The sequence below is a fragment of the Brachyistius frenatus genome, unplaced genomic scaffold (assembly GCF_029030835.1).
Source record: "Brachyistius frenatus isolate BFR_SWC_R1_liver_20210118 unplaced genomic scaffold, ASM2903083v1 Contig_21, whole genome shotgun sequence".
In the NCBI taxonomy this organism is placed as follows: domain Eukaryota; kingdom Metazoa; phylum Chordata; class Actinopteri; family Embiotocidae; genus Brachyistius; species Brachyistius frenatus.
The window spans coordinates 1,621,484-1,640,929 of record NW_027210620.1 but is presented as its reverse complement, the minus strand read 5'-3'; the positions used below and the strand labels follow the sequence as shown (position 1 = coordinate 1,640,929).

At 44.7% G+C, this 19,446-nt stretch overlaps 1 protein-coding gene across 10 annotated transcripts in view; it reads right to left on the bottom strand.

Annotated features, from left to right (window-relative positions):
• smarcd3b (SWI/SNF related BAF chromatin remodeling complex subunit D3b) overlaps positions 1-19,446 on the bottom strand; it is a 38,546-nt gene that overhangs the window by 12,716 nt on the left and 6,384 nt on the right. For 3 of the 10 annotated variants that reach the window (XR_011310834.1, XR_011310835.1, XM_069696376.1), the window contains exons 1-3: positions 14,575-14,932; positions 5,170-5,387; positions 643-732 (exon numbers count right to left, since the gene is read on the bottom strand). Coding sequence is in view for 8 of the 10 variants with exons in the window: in XM_069696376.1 (XP_069552477.1) it covers positions 643-732; positions 5,170-5,387; positions 14,575-14,652 (386 nt within the window). In the remaining 2 variants the exon portion in view is untranslated. Of the gene's footprint in view, positions 1-642; positions 733-5,169; positions 5,388-14,574; positions 14,945-19,446 lie in introns of those variants that run through there. The other 7 variants (XM_069696378.1, XM_069696379.1, XM_069696382.1 and 4 more) reach the window with 6 other exon arrangements.

The window sequence follows — 19,446 nt, the reverse complement described above, 5'->3', positions numbered from 1 at the left end:
TGTTGGTATTAAATTTACATTTTAGAAAGACACAGTCAAATATCTAAATGGAAATGTTTGTTTTTGGTCAAACCTAATTAATTAAATGCCTGAAAAATCAAAGTACACGCTTCTACAGGTACAGATAGATACAACTACTGGCTCATCATATATTCGCCCAACCTTATGTGATGGTAGCACATTTCTTACATTACTGAAAATGTAGCCTTTTTGTGGAGGAGGTTTTTGCAGTGTAGAGAAATTTTCTGTCACAGATCACTGCAACGGTCTGTGAAGCAGTATGTCACATCAGCATGCCAAATACTAAAACAAGCCTGCTGCAAGGAGAATTGAAGGATCCGGGAGTGCATTGAAAAGGAAAACACAAACAATCCGCCATTTTACACTGTCTTAAAATGGTTTTAAGGTTGGATTTCTACTCTATTTTTTTTTATTTTTTTTTGCTCATAACTGTTCCCATCATGCCATGCTCCAGCCCAAAGCATGCACCATCTACATCTCAGGGGTCGAACCTCTGGGCCTGTACGAATGTTTTGGCAAAAAATAACTCATTCAGGGAGTGCTGGGTCTCAAGTGAAGGGCTTAATAGGCCAGAGTCATCAAACCAAATAAAAACGGACATGCAGCAGAATAAACTCCTACTTTGATCCGAGCGTGGGATCTGATTGGGGCTCTCTCATGTCCATCTGCCTCGCCGGCATCTCATTGGCTCCGGGGAATCCGACCGGCTTCCTAAGAATTGGTGAGGATTCGAAGGTTGTCCGATTAGAGTTGTGGCGAGACACACACTCAGCGGCAGCAAGTAGGATGTCAGAGGGTGGGGTGGGGGGGTGGGGAGGGGGAGGAGGGGGGGAACACCTGGTGGTGCTGGCTGTTTGTATGTCTGTGTGTGTTGGATGTGTGTTAAGTTCAAGGGTCTGTTAGTAGGTGCAAACTCTGAAAAACTCAGACAAGGGCAGGCACTGGGATGTCACTGTGTCCATGCACGCACCGAGGAGGAGGGGGAGCACCGAGGAGGAGGAGGAGCCGGGGGGCGTCCCGCTCGTCTGAGGGACACACTCGTTCAATAAAGCTTCTCGGTGAACCAAAACAATCATGCTTCACACACAGAGGCAGACAATACACTGATAATGGACACGCTGTGAACTCGAAGGATCACAGGGGGGAAAGGGAGGAGACAGGCAGAGTGCGCGCTCACCTCTTCGGTGCAGCCCGGGGCGGCTCTGCGTTGCAAACACGGATGTTGGTTTGATGCGGTGATGAGCATTTGGTGCAGATGAAGACACCGTGCATACTAACAAAGAAAATCACAACCCTCCCTGGGCTTTTCCAAAACTGCCAAGAAACAAAAAAAACTAGATCTCGCTCGGCAAATTCGGCTGCGGTCAGCGCCGTGGCCGAGCACCGAGAAAGCCGTTTGAACCTCGCGATGTTCCTAAGCAACCTGAAGTGTCCAAGGTAACTATGTGTTATGAGCGGTGAGCAAAGTCTTTAGGTTTTACTTCAAGGACAAAGACTAGAAGTAATAGGAAAAACCAAGGTTCATAGGTAATGTGGTACTCAAGGGAAATAAAAGACCAAATTGAAAAATCCCAAACAAAATATTGAAGAATGTGGATGACATTCGTTTTTTTAAAGCAAAACGTCCAGGAAAAAAAAAAAAAAAAAAAGTTAGCGTATCAGCTTTTAATGTGAATGCCAGAGGTTAAAGGTTCATGTTTTCAGCTGCCACACTTTGAAATTTGTCATTCGGGAAGAAGTAACTCGTCTTCATCCTCATGTTCTTGGTGTGATGCCCACTGATGAGACGGGCTGCCATTTCTCAGGCAATGCTCAACGCCATGGCGACCAATCGATTTCGTTGTCTGACTACACAATGTTAGACCAACCTGCCTAAATTACATTCGGTTACAATAGACGGAGTGTTCGTTGCTAGGAAACTCCCAGATGTGTTGATGTAATCAATCGATTTCAAATTTAACTGAAGAAACGTTTCAACTTCAACCTTTGTGAGACAGCAGCACGTCACAGCATGAAATGTGTCACTAATTGCTTGTCATAAAAACGAATCAAATGTCTAGGTTGGATAAAAATATAATCATGAGAAAAGCTATTGAGGCAACAAGGAGAGCTCTTTAGATATTTCCGCATTTCATCAGCTCTGCAAATTGGTCGATTTGTTTTTCATTTTTAAGAAACGTTTTCAAAGCACACATCAGATAAATTCAAGCAGCTGACATTTATATACTACTAATCTCTAGCAGGAAATATGTTTGGAAATAAATACATGCATCTGACATTTTCTATTAACCTTTCGAACCCGACAGACTGCAGGTGGGTTGGAAAGGAAAGTTTTCTTTAAAAATATCACCAAAATTACATCATTTATCGGTGCATTGTCATCATTTCTTTGAATTCATTTTGAGAACCAAAACTTCCTCCGGGGAAAAAAAAAAAAACAACCAAATCGCAGCTTAAAATAGAGATATTTCATAGAAATAACGATTTTTCTACGTCTCATAAAACTTTGCCAGAAATAAAGATTTTGCGCCGCTCGCAGCTTCTGTAAAAGAACAATATTTCTGTGCTCCTCAGCGCAACTATGAAGATCAAAAGTGACGTGACAAATATTTCGGCAATTTTTGATTGAACTGCAGACCGAGAGGATGAAGAGCAGAAGTTTGTAAAGGTTGTAAAAAATTGAAATAGTTCAATAGGCGTAGCATGTAAAGCCCAACCCCTCCCCCCCCCCAATATTGGTAACACTTGTGGGCCCTTAGAAAAATGCTGCACGTATAAATATATATATTTTTACATTTTGTGAGATAAATTATGGAAGAAATCCTACTTAAGGTTGTTTTTTTTCTTCTTTTAGGATTTACAATATCATAACTGTGTTATAAAGACATATTTAAGTTCCCCCTCCTTCTTGCAATGACTTTCCATAAAGGAGTAGGACACGCTGGTGCAGTGAAGAAATGAGCCTACAGCGAGCAAAAATGAGACAGAAGCATAAAAAAAAAAAAAAAAAAAAACAATCCACAGAAACTGCTGGAGGCTCAGAGCGTTGACGTAATGAGAAAACGTTGTTAATTAATGTACTTTCCAAATGACCTCTGGATGTAAACGTTGATCAGTGGCGTCTATCGCCCGTTGTGCTTCCCAACACAGTGCAGGCAGCAAGTATGTTCTCCACCAAACAAATCAGGTGGGGGGGCCGGAGGAGGGCGGGGGGTGGTGGAATAAATGAGCACCCTCTAGGACGCAAGGTTGAGTATTTCCACCACTTAATGCAAAGCAAACCGCAATGAAAATCCTATTTTTAGCAGCGGCGGCGTTGCGTAGGACAGCGCGAGCGCTGCGGAGCGAGTGTAGCCGCGACCATAAGGTCTCAATGACACTGCAAAACACAGGTGGGCCGCCCTCAGCTGGCAGCAGCGAGGCGTCCGAGCTGGACGGGACGAGCCGGAGCGTCAACCTGTTTGCCAGAGGACGCGCGCTCCCGCCAAGCAACAGCGGAGAGAGTGAAGAGAGACGACGACGACACCTGGGGCGGGTCACCCTGGACCATCGATCAGAGCCTCCGCAGCCGGGCCGGGCCGGTGCCTCTCGGGATGGGTGGGGAAGGGGGTGGGGGGAGGGTTGACGCCCCGACGCAGGACAACATTTCCCCTGACCTGTTCGACAAGCCTGCTTAATTGTAAGTGGATCAATCGCGCTGCAGATAGCGAAACAGAGAGGTCCACAGAGTGCGCATACTGATCGCCTTTCTAATGACCATACCTGCCACACACTCGTCTCCTCATAGACATCCAGCTACTGTGTGTGTGTGTGTGTGTGTGTGTGTGTGTGTGTGTGTGTGTGTGTGTGTGTGTGTGTGTGTGTGTGTGTGTGTGTGTGTGTGTGTGTGTGTTTGAGTGTGTGTGCGCATTGAGGGTTTTGTACACGGTAGTCGAACACCTGACAACAGATAGTGTAACAAAAAGCCGAAGCCGAGACGAGACGATAGTCTGCACGTCTGCAAACGGCCGCGCGGACGCCGCGGATGTGTGTGATGGTAAAAATGAGACAACAAAGGGCAAACAGAGAGCGAACATTCAGGCACGGCAGCGAGCGGGAGGGTAAAGAGTGGAAGTACGACGCGGTGAGCAAGGCAGAAGATGCAGAAAGGAGGAGCGGTGGGAGCGAGGAAATGTGCAAGCCTGAAGAGTGGAAACAAAAACTGAAGTAAAAGCTGTGAAAGCATGTCTGTACTTTTTGATTTTTTTGGGGGGGGGATTTCAATAAATTCACGATTGTTTAATTTACTGAAAGGAAAAGTGATCATCCCATCACCTTTTTTATCAACTTACAGTCCTAAATACTAAAACTTGAGAAGTTGGAACCAGCAGATATTATGCTCTACGGAAACAGCTTTTGATCCCCGGCTCCGGGTCAGACTGAGTTCATCTCAGTAGAAATGGATTTGGTGTTGTGTGCGATTGGTTTAATAAATGAACTTTTTTCACAGAATAAATAAATAAATAAGTGACGTGATGATGTTTAAGTGAGTCCACTTAAAAGTTCTACCATTACAACAATGAAAACCAGTTAAGTGAAGCAAAATCCATTGGTTATTTAAATAAGTTTAGTTGAAACTACCAAGTTTAGTTGGGCAAACTACATTTTATGGAGTTCAATCAGTTACATTTACACAAGGGAGTTAATTCAGCAGAATAAAATATGTTTATGTTGGGATTAATCAGGACAGTTAAGTAAAATCAAAAAAGAAAGCATTTTATTGAATTATAGTTGGTCAGTTTAATTTGCAAGATTATTGATTAAATCCAATTCTGACAGATCATGTTGGTTGCACATACGTCAGTTATTTCTGTCTTAATGATATTATTAATTTATTCAACAACCCCGATTGTGATGGAAATAACCGTATTCAGTAAATCTAAAAACTTTTTTTTTTTTTTTTTTTTGGGATTGAGCGCTTTTTACTGGATTTGTTTCCACGGCGATGCCTATTTGAACAAATCCAGATGTTCAGTTCATCCAGATTAAACTGAACGTGAAAACCGCAGCCGTCGAGCTCATCGGTCACACAGAAGCGGACACACGAAGGGCTACAAGCCGTGCAGCGTTCAGGTCGCAGCCGGAGGCCGAATGGATTCGGGGACTCACTTCCTGGAGCGGTTCTGGACGGCCTGCTGCTGCTGCTGCTGTTGCTGCTGCTGCTGCTGCTGGACCTGCTGGGAGGGGGCGGGCCTCTTACGGCTGGGCTCCATCACCGGGGCGGGCAGGCCGGGCCGCACCGCCGGGCTCCCGCCGTACGGCGGGCCGGGGGGGCCCATGGGAGCTCCCTGGTGGGGCATCCTCGCTCCAGACGGCATGCCGGGGCGCTGGGAAGGAAAAGACGGAAAAAGAGAGAGGGGGGGGGGGTCACGGATGGAGAAGATATTCAGTGGCGCGTTATCTGATTCATTTCAAAATCAAGAGTTTCTAAAAATACTATCAAAGAAAACGTTAGATATACTTTTTCCTCGGTGGATTGAAGGTGGAGTTGTTTTTTTTTTTGGTGAACACGCCTATCTCGAGTCACGAATCGCAGCTCTAACAAAGAGCTTCACGTCAGCCTCTGAATCCAGACGACCCATCAACATACAAACTGTGTTACACGCCGTGCCTTTCTCTTCTCCTCCACAACCTTTCGACAATCAAACAACAGCAGCGTTGCGCAATTTAGGTGACGTCAGCTTACACAATTTCAGTTTTGTTGCCATGCCGGGCCACAAACACGAAGATCAAACACGTCCTGTGAAGCTTTAAAGGGAACGCCGTCCAGTGTGGGATCTGTGTTCGTTAGACAGTGACGTGAAATGTGCCGCATGTCATTCAGGGCGACTTCTGAGGCCTTGAAGTGTCATTGGAGTAAATCTCCCAGCGGTTTCAGACACAGCTGAACACATTTACCTTAAAAAAGATCATCTCATACTGGTAGCGGTGATTTGCTTTATTTGGTCTTGTTTTAACTGAAATTTCCACAAAAAACAAATAAAAATGCCAGAAACGAGAGAAACTGCAGAGAATAAACAGACAAAAGTCTTGTTTTTTGTTGTTTTTCTTTCTTCTTCTTCTTTTGTCTTTTCTAATTGGAAATTAGGTTTGGCAGACAGAAAATAGGCTCCATGGGGATTTTTCACACACACACACACACACACACACACACACACACACACACACACACACACACACACACACACACACACACACACACACACACACACACACACACACACACACACACACACGCGCGCCTCCTAAACAATGCAGACAGTGTCAGAGCCTGGAGTCCCGCTCTACCGTCCTGACGCCTCGGAACAACTGGGGGACTCTCACCTGTGCTTGTCACTCCCACGGCAACAGCTGCCTCCAGCCTCAGTTTTATTGTCTGAAACCTGGCAGGGGCTCGCGTGAAAAGAAAAGAGTCCCGTCTGACTCCATCCACGGCGCGGACGTCCTACCGTCTCTGAGGATAACCGATCCTCTAATTAAAGTCAAATGACTTCATCGCAGAAGAAGAAGGAACAGAGGAAGTATTCTGGCCCTGAAAAGTCAAATTATGAGCGAAAGTCGTGTGTTCAAACTATTTATCATTATAACTACGAATACATTACGCACAAAGGCTTCAGTGGGGCAAGTATTTGTGATAATTTGATTAATTTATTCCGTAATGCACACGACTAGTGCTGAATCTAACCTTAGACGCTCCGAGGTGATAATTCAATATTGAGAATTTTTAATTTGAAAATATCTTCATGAAGACGTACATGCACGGTATTAATATGGTATCTAGTTTGTCAAAAATCTTATTAGTTGTATTGACACGGCTTTTTATGTTCGGCATTTTTATTCAGCGTGTAATTTATCCACCGTGGCGTCGACAAGATTTACACAATGGAAGGGGGAAAAAAAAGTCGACCGCGTGCGAGGCCGCCCCCTCGTTCACTGGTCGCCTCGATACTCTCGTAAACAGCGAGCGGGCAGTATTTCAGATTTCTAGCTTCATATCGCGTCACCGCTGACTGCGTGTTGAGTCGCACAGTAAAGTAAACTGTGACGCATTGCATTGTGGGATCGTTTGCAGAAAGTTGCAGTGGACGCTGATGCTTTTTGTCGGGGCTGTTGTGACGCTCCCGGTTTTCATTTACATTATTTTTGACTTACAATGACAGTTTGTAATAACTCACATTTTACACATCGCGCGAGAAGAAAAATTCAAATTATTTGTAATAATTTGACACAACAGCCCCCCCACCCCCTCCCTTAATAAATGATACTCATAAACATGAAGCTTTTCTTTCTTTTTTTTTTTAACAACACTTTTGACGTGTAATAATTTACATTTAATTTAATTATAACCAAACTAACCCAGGAGGGAAAATTACTGTTGAGTGGTTTGAATGCATCATATTTATTCATGAGTTCGCCACAAACTTTTTTTTTTTTTTTATTGCTCAAAAGAGTATAGAAACACTGCACGGTGTTACACGTGAGCCTCATTTTATTTTGGGTGCATGATGGGACATTTTGGAACAAAGTAAAGAGTTTCTTCCAAAATATATATATATATATATATATATATATATATATATATATATAAAAAAAAAAAATCCCTCTCTTCAAACTGCAGATGAAGAAATTGTTGTCTGGTGGTTTTAACCATCAAAAAAAAGGAAAAGGTCTCGCTGGAGGAACAGCTGCCACACTCGGTATCAGAAAAGGTAAATGTTGGAGAAGGAGGACAGCTGAAGGATTCGGATCAGAGGTTTCATAACCTCACGTAAGCTCCCGTTTTGCCACCATTTGTCACCTCTGAATGTCGACTGCTTTACGCGCGTCCATACGAAGTGATCTTTAGACCGTCTACAAACACACGGAAAGCAAACAGGGAGCGAGTTAATAAACAGGAGGGAGAATGAGGAAAAAACAACAACTAGATATTAACGCGAATGCAATGCGTTTCGAAGGGAGATTTAATGACACTGAACCGGATAAAGACCGTCGTGCTATGCGCCCTCTGAAATGGGGACCGAGCAGCCCGAGCAGACGCTGCTGTCACTCTGCCGGGGAGTTTGGTGGCCGAGGTGGGGGGGGGGGAAGGGGGTGTCGGAGGCAACTGAGAAGGGTCTCCGAACAGGAGAGGATAAAACAACATATGGTCCCCCCTCTCCCCCACACCCCCGCTCGAATGTTGTCAACTTGTGGAGCCTTAAGAGACCTACTTTATTCTCCACTTCCCACCTAAGCTGGACAGTAAGACCCTAAAAACCGGCTTCAGACCGGACTTTCAGCAGCGGCACCCACCCAGACAGACGGACAGACACTACTGCCGCTGCTACCAGCGTCCGTCTGGAGACATTTGAGCCTCCCAGATAACAGATCCAGAAAAAAACAGAGCTGGATAATGTAAATACGCACGCACACACACACACACACACACACAATGAGCGGTACTCTCTAATCTGACCTGCTGAACTGACTCCAGCTCTCTGCCCGGAGCTCTGCCAGCCAGCCAAGCAATCGAATCTGCCATGTGGATGGATATCTGAGAAGTGTGTTGGCATCTCCGGGACGGCTGGAGGGATTTGAAGAGGCCAAACTTAACCCACACTCCTCTAAACATATGAATCTGTGGGTTGTTACATGGATGGCCCCCCAAAGGCTGCAAGAGGAGCCCTGAAATCTATTAAAAAACTGAAGATATGACTTCTTTCATAAGATATTCGGCGGCGACTAAATCAATACTTGCCTTTTTTTTTCTTTTTTTTTTTTATTATTATTATTATTATTATTTTGCTGCTATATATTTTGCTTTGAGTGTGACAGTGAAGAATGTAACTCGTGATCAAAGCTCATTCGAGACACAATTATAGAGCAATACTCTCGTAATTGATCATTTAGTTTGAATATTGCTTCCAGATTTTAATCTTTGCTTGTAATTAGGAAGATTAATATTAACAGCGATTCAATTAAGTGTTTGATGACTTTCAGTGGAAACTAATGAATGAAGGTTTTTGATTAAAAAGAAAACTGTTTATTGCACTGAACTTTAATTTGATTATTTTGCCTGTAACGTGTGAAACACTTGCTGATTAAAAACAGAGATGAAATGATCGTTTCTGTCCTTTTTCAAGCAAAAACATCAGCCCTCCTCGGGTTTTCAGCTTCATTTATATTTTTCATTTCCATTCTTTTTTTTCTTCATTTTTACATTTATTCATGAGGCAGGTCCATTTCATCCAAAGCAGAGCAGCAACTAACCATTATTTCCATGATTTTAATTGACCCATTCACAATTTTGTCTTACAAAATGACATTAAAAAGTGAAAAATGTCTTCAGACCAAGGCGACGTCTTCAAAACCAAAACGTATTCGGAGAAGCTCCACACATTTGAGAAGCTAACACACCAATTATTTGACATTTTTTGCTTTAAAAACAATTACCCAAATGAGTATTCAATTTGATCTGCCGGATGACTAATCGGCTAAATAAGCAATCATTGCAGCTGTAGTCCGACGCAGCACACGAATGAGGTAGAAGGAAGGGCGAGGCCGTCGATCGGCTGACGTAAACTTTGTTTGACTTTGTTTTTTTTACTGTTAAAAGGAGACATTTAAGGACGTCACGTAAATTTGTTTAACGATATTGTTCCTTTAATATCTCTGGTTGTGTTGAGCCATCGTGGGAAATGATGCAAATCCATCTTCAGGGCAGTTTTACGGTCTATAAAACATTATTATACTTCCATGTGACGGTTGCATCCATGTGGCGATGCTTTTAATTAACTGGATTAGTAGGAACAGACGTGCCCGTCCGCTTATTTGATCCACCTACAGGTTTTCTTTATTGACTTTAATCCCGGGTATCAAACAGGGTGCTAAATCTGACTTAATTTACAGTAAAGGATCAGTTGGTCAAAATGACAGGATGCATTTTCGGGCAGTTCCGGGAACTCTTCAAGCGCTCTCAACATTGAAAATTACAACAACAAAAAAAGTTCAACAGAAACATCTCAAAAACGACGTCCTTTAACACACCGTGGACAGTTTTCCTGGCGGCTATTTCTTTGGTAGAAAGTAATTTCGATGAAAGCTGATCATTGTAAGGTCTGTGGATTAACCAGAGTAACCGGGACGTTGTGTTTGGAAAGTCAAATGGCTGCTGAATCTCGATTTTCTTTTTAAATCTATTTTTTTTTTTTTTTTCATCCGCAGGGCCGTGTGACCCAAGAGGTGAGTGAGATCGGACATTTTTTTTGTGTGCGTGTGACTTCAGCGAAGTGACCTTTTAAGGAAGTAATGAAGTCAATCCAGCGGTGATAAGAAATTAAAAAAATTAAAAAAAAAGAGGTGAAGTTTACATCTTACATCTTCACACACTCAGAATTTTTACAGGCGACCAAGCTAACAGTGTGTCATATTGTGTTTCGGCTTATCGGGGTTTCCCACGCAGAACGCTGGAAGGCTTTTCCCTTCACCGCGGCACTCGCTGACCTCCACACACACACACACACACACACACACACACACACACACACACACACACACACACACACACACACGAAGTCAAGAGAAGCAAACCCAGCATGGGGAGGTGAGGCAGATAATGAGAGAGAGAAAGAGTTAGAGACCTGCGCCCACTCATCGGTCCGCGGACCGGAGCTTTGGCCGAACGCCGCTGGGTGGCTGCAGCACGGTGACCTTCAGGAAGCGCAGCTACGGCTGCGTACGCCGTATTTACATACGTTTTACGTTATGTAAATGTGCGTTTTTATTTTTTTTTTTGCGCATCTAAAGAGTGCTTTGCATTATGAAGAAGAAGAAGAAGAAAAAAAAAAAACCCGTCATCGCTTGCCCACAAGCTAACAAGCTGCACCAAAGCATCCCCACATCCCATCGTATAAATATTTCTCCATTCTGCAGGATACACAGCGAGGAACCTGCCGCAACTATTCCAACAAGAGTTTTCCATCTCAAAAATGTGGCAGAGAGAGAGAGAGAGGAGGGGGGAGAGTGTGTGTGTGTGGGGGGAGAGAGGAAAGGGGGGGGGGATAAGCAGAGGGAAATATTTGGTTTGGAGCAGCCAGAGCCTCATCAAGGTTAATTGGTCTGTTGAGAGGACACACTCATCTGGCTCATCAATCACCTGCTCCATTGTTTCCTAAAGTCTGTCTTCAGCAGCGGAGCCCCCGTACCGACCGCTCCTGTCAAAGAGACAATACCTCATCTTGTTTCAAGTGTATAAATCTGGCCGGTGTCACGGCGCCCCGACATCAGCGCTGATTAAAATGGAGTTAAGTCTCGAACCAGAACTCCGTCGAACAAGTTTGCCAATTTAAGACATTAAAAAAATAAATAAATAATAATAATAAAAAAGACTCGACACTACCTCGCGTCTTTGACCTTCTCGGCGTACTTGAGGTTCAGGAAGAGACGCCAAGTTTCAGGATTAGCGCAAAGAGGGAAATTTAGTTCAGCACCAGGTAGAAACCCACGATGTCTCCAGAATGACGCAAGGATTCAGGAGGGGAATTAGTTCTCTTGTCGATTGCTGTCTCCAATTGTTTGGAAAATCAGCCTACAACTTCACCAGCCCAAAAAAAACACTAAACCAAATCAGTGAAAAGCAGAACAAACACTCGACACTAAGAAGCCAAAAGCAGCGCAGATTTACCTTCTTTTTTTTTTTTTTTACTGAGAAACATGACTCAAAACCATTTCCCTGCTTCTATTAATCATTTGAGCTCATTTAGTCCTTGATGTCAAAAGATTATAGCGAGTTGATTTGTTTTTGCGGGTCGAAAACAATAAAAACAAAACTCTACTACACAAAATATGAATTCCTTTCGGGACTTTTCTCTGAACTTTGTGCCGTTTTTGTGAAATAGTGCGTACTTTAATCTCTTCGGGCCAAATTACTGAGTGAAGCACCTGAGCACCGACCGCAGGCGACAACGTTACAGATTGGAGTCGCGCTGCGCTGCGCTCCGTCTCTCCATCAGTTCTGGTCCGAGGGCACCGGGCGGTGTTGTGACCCGGTAGCGAGGCGGGTCAGGCACAAACCGAACAGGCGCAGATGCCGTCAGCAGTGAGTCCCTGGTTCGATTCCAGCCCGGCTGAAACTTTACCACATGTCGTTGCTCTGTTTTCTTTCCCCACAATTCCTGTCGGTCTAAACTTCAGAATCTGGAACGAAGGCAAAAATGCCCAAAAAAACAACTGCGTAAAATTTTTTTTTTTTTTAAATGTAACTGTGAAAATATAAACCACATAACTCTCATAAAAGTCCCCCCTCCCCTTCTCGGTACATGATGTGATTCCCAATTTCAAGGTCGTGACAAATGTGAAATTCAGTTCAATTTATTTAGGAAGTTGAAACCACAACGTAGCTCCAGGATTACATCTACTTTCCAACCTCTGGGTTGGGACCCCAAATGGGGTCGTGAGATGAATCCGAGCGGTCGCCGGATGATTAAGAAAGCAGAAGAGACACTTTTTCTTCCATATTTTCCAGTAATTTTGGGCATTTCTTCTGTCAGATCACGTGATTTTTATCCCATCGGATTATTACAAAAGGCCACCGAACAAACATTTTGTTGCGTTCTGTCCCCCACTTTTCTTTCACCTTATTTCCTTTCGTAGCTCTACTGGTGATTTACGTAGAAGAAACACTGAAAACAATGACGAAAAAAACGACAAATGAATGATTGTTTCACTCATTTTATGAGCAAAAACAGTAAAAAACAAAACAAAAACAAAAAAAAAGATTATTGTCTAATTGCAACAAACATGACATTTTAGTTGATTATTTGTAACTCATGACTTAATTATCTTTTTCTGTTCATTTTATGCAGCTATGATAGTACAAGCCTAATCGTAGTTTAATAACGCACCTTACGAAGAAGAAACGGCCATTTATTAGCTGCGGTGTTTGGCTTTGCAACTAAAACCGTAAAGTTTACATCTACAGATTCTTATTGAAACGTCGTCGGCTGTATATTAGAAGTGAAGGTAAAACAAGTCTGTGGCGCCAATTCTCCACTCAAATACCATTACACCACAGAAGAAGAAGGGAGTGAGATGATGTCATGGACGGAGCGCCCGTTAAACTTCAAACGGTGACTAAAATGACGTAGGAATATTGATGGGAATTTTACGTTTCCGTTCGTTTAATCCAGCTGTTGTCAGAGACACGAACCACAGGATTAAAATAATTACGATCACAACGTAGTTGGTGCTGGAGAGTCCAGATTAAGAAGATTTGATTCTTTACTTCGTCGTATACGATTGTAAACAGTCCTTTTTTCTTTTCTTTTTTTTTTTTTTGTCAAACAAAACAAGACATTTAAAGGTTTTGCCTCCGGTTTTGGGAAGTTGTGATTGGCACAAATTTCTTCGACGTTGCAATGACAGAAAGGTTAATAAAAGGACAAATAACTGGCAGATTATGAAAACAATCGTCAGCTGCAGCCCTAAAAATTGAACTCTGAGGGGAAATCCACTCTTTTATTGATCTGACGAAGATGGGACGAGAGGGAGGAAGGGGAGAGGGGGGGGTCACGGGCACATGGCTTCGCTTCGAAACGGTCACCAGCAGAGAAAAGGTTGAGAAACAATCCCGCAGATCAACCGGTTCTCTTACACGCCTCCGACCGGCAAAGTGACACTGACCAAGTTCATTCAGCTCATCACCAAAACAAACCGCTACTACGGTCCTCCATGTGCTGTTATTAACGTGCTGCGTAACAGTTGCCTAACCTCTAACCACAAGCAACACTTGACTTGACATTTCACGCCAGCTCCACATGAATGGGCCGATTGTTCTGCGTGACTTCCAGGACCCCCCCTCCCCGCCCCCCCCCGCCTCGGCTCCATCCACGACACTACTTCCGTTCGTCTCATGACCTTACAGGTTCAAATCCTTCCACCAACCAACGACACGCCGGCCTGGAAAGGCTGCTCCGACTGTGTTGTTTTGAGTGGACTCGTCATTTCCCCCCTCTTGTCTGTGACTCCCAGGGAAGCATGCTCAATGTGCTCCTCTGTTAGCCAAAGGGGGAGCTGCCTGCTTTTCTTTTTTTTTTTTTTTTTATGCTGCTGCTGCTGCTGCTGCTATTTCTACAATTATCCTTTTTGTGTGTGTGTGCCTGTGTGTGTGTGTGTGTGTGTGTGTGTGTTAGAAATCCTCTGCTCCCCATCCTTCTCCCCGCTCAGCCCCATCCATCCACGCTGCTCCACTTCTTGTTCTCTCAAGCCATCTCCTAACAGGCTGAGATCCAGGGGGCTGGAAATAACCTTCACATGGCCAGCTTTACCCAGCTATCTCTCACACACAGACCGACCGCTGCCGCTGCCACTGCTGCTGCTGCTGCTGCGCCGAGAGAGAGAGACACACACACACACACACACACACACACACACACACACACACACACACACACACACACACACACACACACACACAAAACAAGATGCATGCCAGAGAGCCCAGCTCCCTTCACGGGAATGACGGACAGCGCCACTCACCACTCCATGGACCAGGAACTCAAACAGTTTGCTCTTGGTGGCTTTCCTGGCTCCCCCCGCCGTCTCCTCCATAGCCATTTGCTCAGTCCCCTCCGTTCACCCTGCTACGTCTCCCCTCTCCTTCTTTTGTCTTTCCCTCTCCCTTCACCCAGCCTCCTGTTCCCCTCCCCTGCTCCACTTTCCTTCTCTTTGTGCTCTCCTCTTCAGCACTGCCTGTCCCTGACTCTCCTTCCTCTCTCTCTCTCTCCCTCTCTTCCCTCCCTCTCCCTCTATTTTGAATGTGCAGCAGCCCCGCCGAGTCTCTCGCTGTGTCTAGCTCACTTTTTTTTTTTTTTTTTTTTTGAGTTGAGTTGAGCTGCCTTTCAGGAGCCCGGCACGTCGCTCGGGGAGGTGGCGGGGCGGCGGTGGGTGGTGGTGGTGGTGGTGGTGGTGGGGGGCGGGGGTCTGGCAGGGGGGTTTCAGCCAGCCTACCCTGCCGCTCCCCCGCACAGCTGTTGCATTCCATTGGTAGATAAGAGAGCATGCGGCGCGGCCGGCGAGGCTTGCCGTTTGGTCTGAACGGGGGCTGGGCAGGTTACAATCAGTTAGCCATTCCTCTGCTGCAGCTTCAACCCTCCCCTCATCCCCTCATCCCCACCCCCCACGGTGACCAACCCCAGAGGCCACGGTCGGGGCACGCACACACACACACACACACACACACACACACACACACACACACACACACACACACACACACACACTGACTCCGGGCTCATTCTCAAAAAAGGGCATTTGGGCTCTTAAAGGGGCCACGCTTGCATATCATTAACACACGTGTACACGGAGAAGATGCCATATATGATGGGAGTCTGTGACGCGGGCGATGATGAACAAGGAGGAGCGTGGATGCTATTTTTTCTCAATTGAAAGCGGGGGCCACTCAAAGCACGGGGAATAAATAATATTTGTTTTGCCTTGAGAGTACAAAAGCATTTTCTCCACTTCAGCCACTTCACAGGAGGAAAAAGGCCACGTCAAGAGCACCCTTCATTTCCTCTGTTTCTGAGCCCCCCCAACCAACCCCCCAGTCAGGGTGCATTTGTAGGTTACAAGGGCTTCCTCCACTTGCCTCATTAGCTTTTACCTTTCACCCAGTAGCCGGCCCAGAGGCTACATTCAGGCTGCAGCGTAAAAGGCAAACAAACAGGCCGGCCCGCACAGCAAGGTGACTGTGTCGCTTGACGCGTGTCAGTCAGTCGGTTCTGCTGCTTTTCTCCAGCTTTCTCCTACTGAATCCAGAAAAAATGAAACCTCTCTTAAAAAAATAAATAAATAAATAAATGAACAAAATGGTGAAAAAAAATAAATAAACACATAACGTCCATTCAAGGACAGATGGACTAAAGAAAAAGACAACAGAAACATTACAGTGTTTCTGTTTGTGTGTGCTGTGATTTCTTACACGCCGTCTCACACTCCGCTCGCCCGTCGCCCAGCCGGTCATCACTCTGACTAAAACCACAACACGCTGAAGATTACTACTCTTTCGAGTCTTCCTCGGGCTCCGAGCACTTCGTCCTCGCCCTCCCTTCTTCCAGCCGTCAGATGACAGGAGTGAAATATTCATGAGGTTATTTGAATGACAAAGGAGGTGAAGCGGGGCAGATTCAAAAAGAGGGGCTTGGCTTTTGTGACACATGACGGCAAATTGTCACTTGTCCTTGTTTCGTCTTCCACTGCTGGTGTGAAAAATTGCCGGGCCGGTTGTCAAAGTGAGAAAATGATCCTCGGAGACCGAAAACAGTCATTTAGCAGAAAAATCTGTCCTTTAATCAACCTCATATTCTGTCGAGGCGTCTCTGCGCGACGCTGGGAGGGAAACTCGGGCCGTTATTGTGTGGACAGCTGGTTAGTGGGTCTGTGACCTCTAGTCCAGAGGTCGTGACCTTCTGGAGGATGCGTCACGTCTTGGTCGTTTAACACGACCGTTTACTGCCTCTGTGTTACCGGCTGCACATGAAGCAAAGTTACCGAGGGAGAAGCTAGGAAAGGAGCAGCAACACACACACAAAAAAAAATCAAAACATGTGTCCCTCGAACTTCCTTCACATCTCTGATGACAGGAATGGAGTTATTGATAGGCTCGCCCTCCCTGTACCGCCGACAGCTCGGTGGCGACGCCTGCTGTCTGGATGAGAGTACTGCTGCTGCTAATAAATCAGTCTGGGAGATTTCAAGGAGCCCGAAGCATCGCTGCACGATTTTCTTTTTTTAACTGCCGCCTCGATCCATCTGTGTTCTCTCTGCCGTCGTAAAACACCATAAAATTAGTCTCGCTTGATGTTAGATTAACCTTGTGTTATATAACAGATGGCGTAGGCTTTGGATTTATTCATCATAAAAAGGCACACGAGGTGTGCGTCTCAATTTCCCGCAAGGTCAAAAGCTCAACCCGCCGAGCTTATCCATGCAGATCCGGAGGTTCTGCCAATATCCCGTTTCTCCAGCAACGACACGTGGGCGTTCAGCGATAACAAAGAGATCCAGCAGCTCGGGCGATGCAGAAGGGAGCCTTGAGCGCAGGAGTACCCCCTGCCAGACCCCCATCATCTCCCTCACCAAAAGCCAGGCAGTCTCACCAAATGGTAATGTCCCAGTGCATAGCAGACATGGGGGTAGAGGGGGGCTAACAGGGGGTAAGGGAGCTGCAGCAGTAGTATTAATGACCAACAGGGGGAGCAGAACAAGCAGACAGGGAGCTGTTGACTGAAGGGAAAGAGGGATCCACATTCAGGGTCTGCTTGTAAAGCGGTTAAATACTCAACAATGGCAACCAAAGCGCATGAAACGCAGGAAAAATAATCTGTAAATATTTAATAGCAGAGTCATTTTTCTTAGAGCCAAGTTTCAAATGACTGATTTTGTTTTCAAAGCATGTTTTTAGTTGTTTTTTTCCCCCCTCTCTTTACTTCCTTATCCGGCCACATGAGGGAGACAAAGAGTTCATCCGACATACAGTACAACAGTCTGCAAACTGTCTGGTCTGTTTTCTTCCCTGCAAAACCAGCTGCACTATCATTTTACAGAAAGTTCTCAACAAAGGACGCCTGTTAGAAATCCCAAGAAAAATCTGAGGAAAGAAAATGGTATGTGGTCACCTGTTTACACCTCTATAAAACTGGCCTAGGACTACAATTAACAACTATTCACCTCACTTTTTAACCTTCCTATTATGTTCTTGATGAATTGATTAAAGGTTTTGTCTATAAAATGTCGAAAAATCGTGCCACAAACCCAAAAATAATTAGTTTACAGCAATATTAGAGAAGCAAAACATACTGACAAATTAGAATCTGGAAACAGGTAATGTTTGTGATTTATGCCAATAAAGATATTTAAATAATTAATCAACTAATGAATTCATTATCTTATCTAATCTTATCACCTGTATTGTAAAGGAAAAAAATCACTTATTGGTTAAAGATATGACTGCGTCCACACATGATCGGGCCACATTGGAAGAATTTGCCGCAAGTATTTCTCTATAACACTCAATACTTAAGGAGCAAAATTCTGAGAAATAACTTCCCTAATATTATTTATTAAGAGTTATAAGGTTACAACCTGAGATAATCTGCTTCATCAGGCTTGTGTGGGTGTGGCTTGATCTGATTTAGGCTCTAAAAAGCGATTAATCCAACTTTTTAAACAGTGAGGAAAAGGGATAGATAAATAAATATATACAGGAATCTCCCAAGTAAAGTAACCACAACTTTTCAAAATTAGGGCTTTGTGTTCATGTAGGACAGCATCACTCATGGTGGGTAAGTGACTGAGAAAAGAGGTTTTCAGGGGCCTTTAAGGCTCTCAAGAAAAAAAAGGTTGGTAACCGCTGGTGTTTATAATCAAATTACACTACAAGACAGATAAACCGAACGCAATCAAAGATCCCACAGTAGTAGAACACACAAAAAAAATAAATGACTTCGTCAAATCTGTCTTTCATTTTTCGGCTTGGTGAAGGTAAATCTAGACGATTTCTTTGCTCTGTTCAGCCGACGACGCGCTGCATTCAGAAAGTATGAAAAGAGGAAGAAAACTGTAGCGCGACGGTTTTGGCCTCGAAGTGTACAATCATTTCACGATTACAAAGAGAGAAACGGGGAATTAAAAAAGACTCTGAGATTTTTTATATCGGCGCTGACGTATGACGTACAGTTCCCAGTGGCAACGTTCACATACCAGAAGCCACGAACCTGCCCTCTTCAACATTATTGTCACAGACAGATGGGGCGCACTAGGGGGAATGTGGACTGTGCTGAGGGCATGAAGAAAAGTCTGAATTCTCTCCCACCACTGGGCCCCTCTCCTCTCTTTCTTCAGTTTAAGAGCCGCAGACAAAACCCAGCTCAGGCTGCTTAGAGCTCTCGGGAAGCTGCTCAATAGCCGTCAGCCGCCATCAAAGGGACTGTACAGAAAGCACGCAGACCTGCACCTTCACTGGGGTGGATTAGGGAGAGGAGACGTACGTTTCGGCTCCGATTCCTTGCAGATCGGCATATGTAATGAAGAGGAACCCGCGGGGAAAGAGAGGAAAACCTCCCGTGACGGTTGAAAATAATGGGGCATCTGCTGATATTGTGTGATCAAAGTGATTTGGTACAATATACTGGGAGGAAATAGGTAAAAAGAAAAAAAGAAAAAAAAGAAAGAGCTTTGCACAAAGCAGCAGTGTTCCCGTGGATATTTTTTTGTTGTGAAGGCATGTTAAAGCACCTCACCTAAGGAGCTGCAGATAAGGAGTGTGAGGTCGACCTTGGATTTCAGGGGCGGTTTGGGACAAAGCATCTTTATCCAGGCGGCGTTTATGGTTCAGCTCCCGTCGCTCTG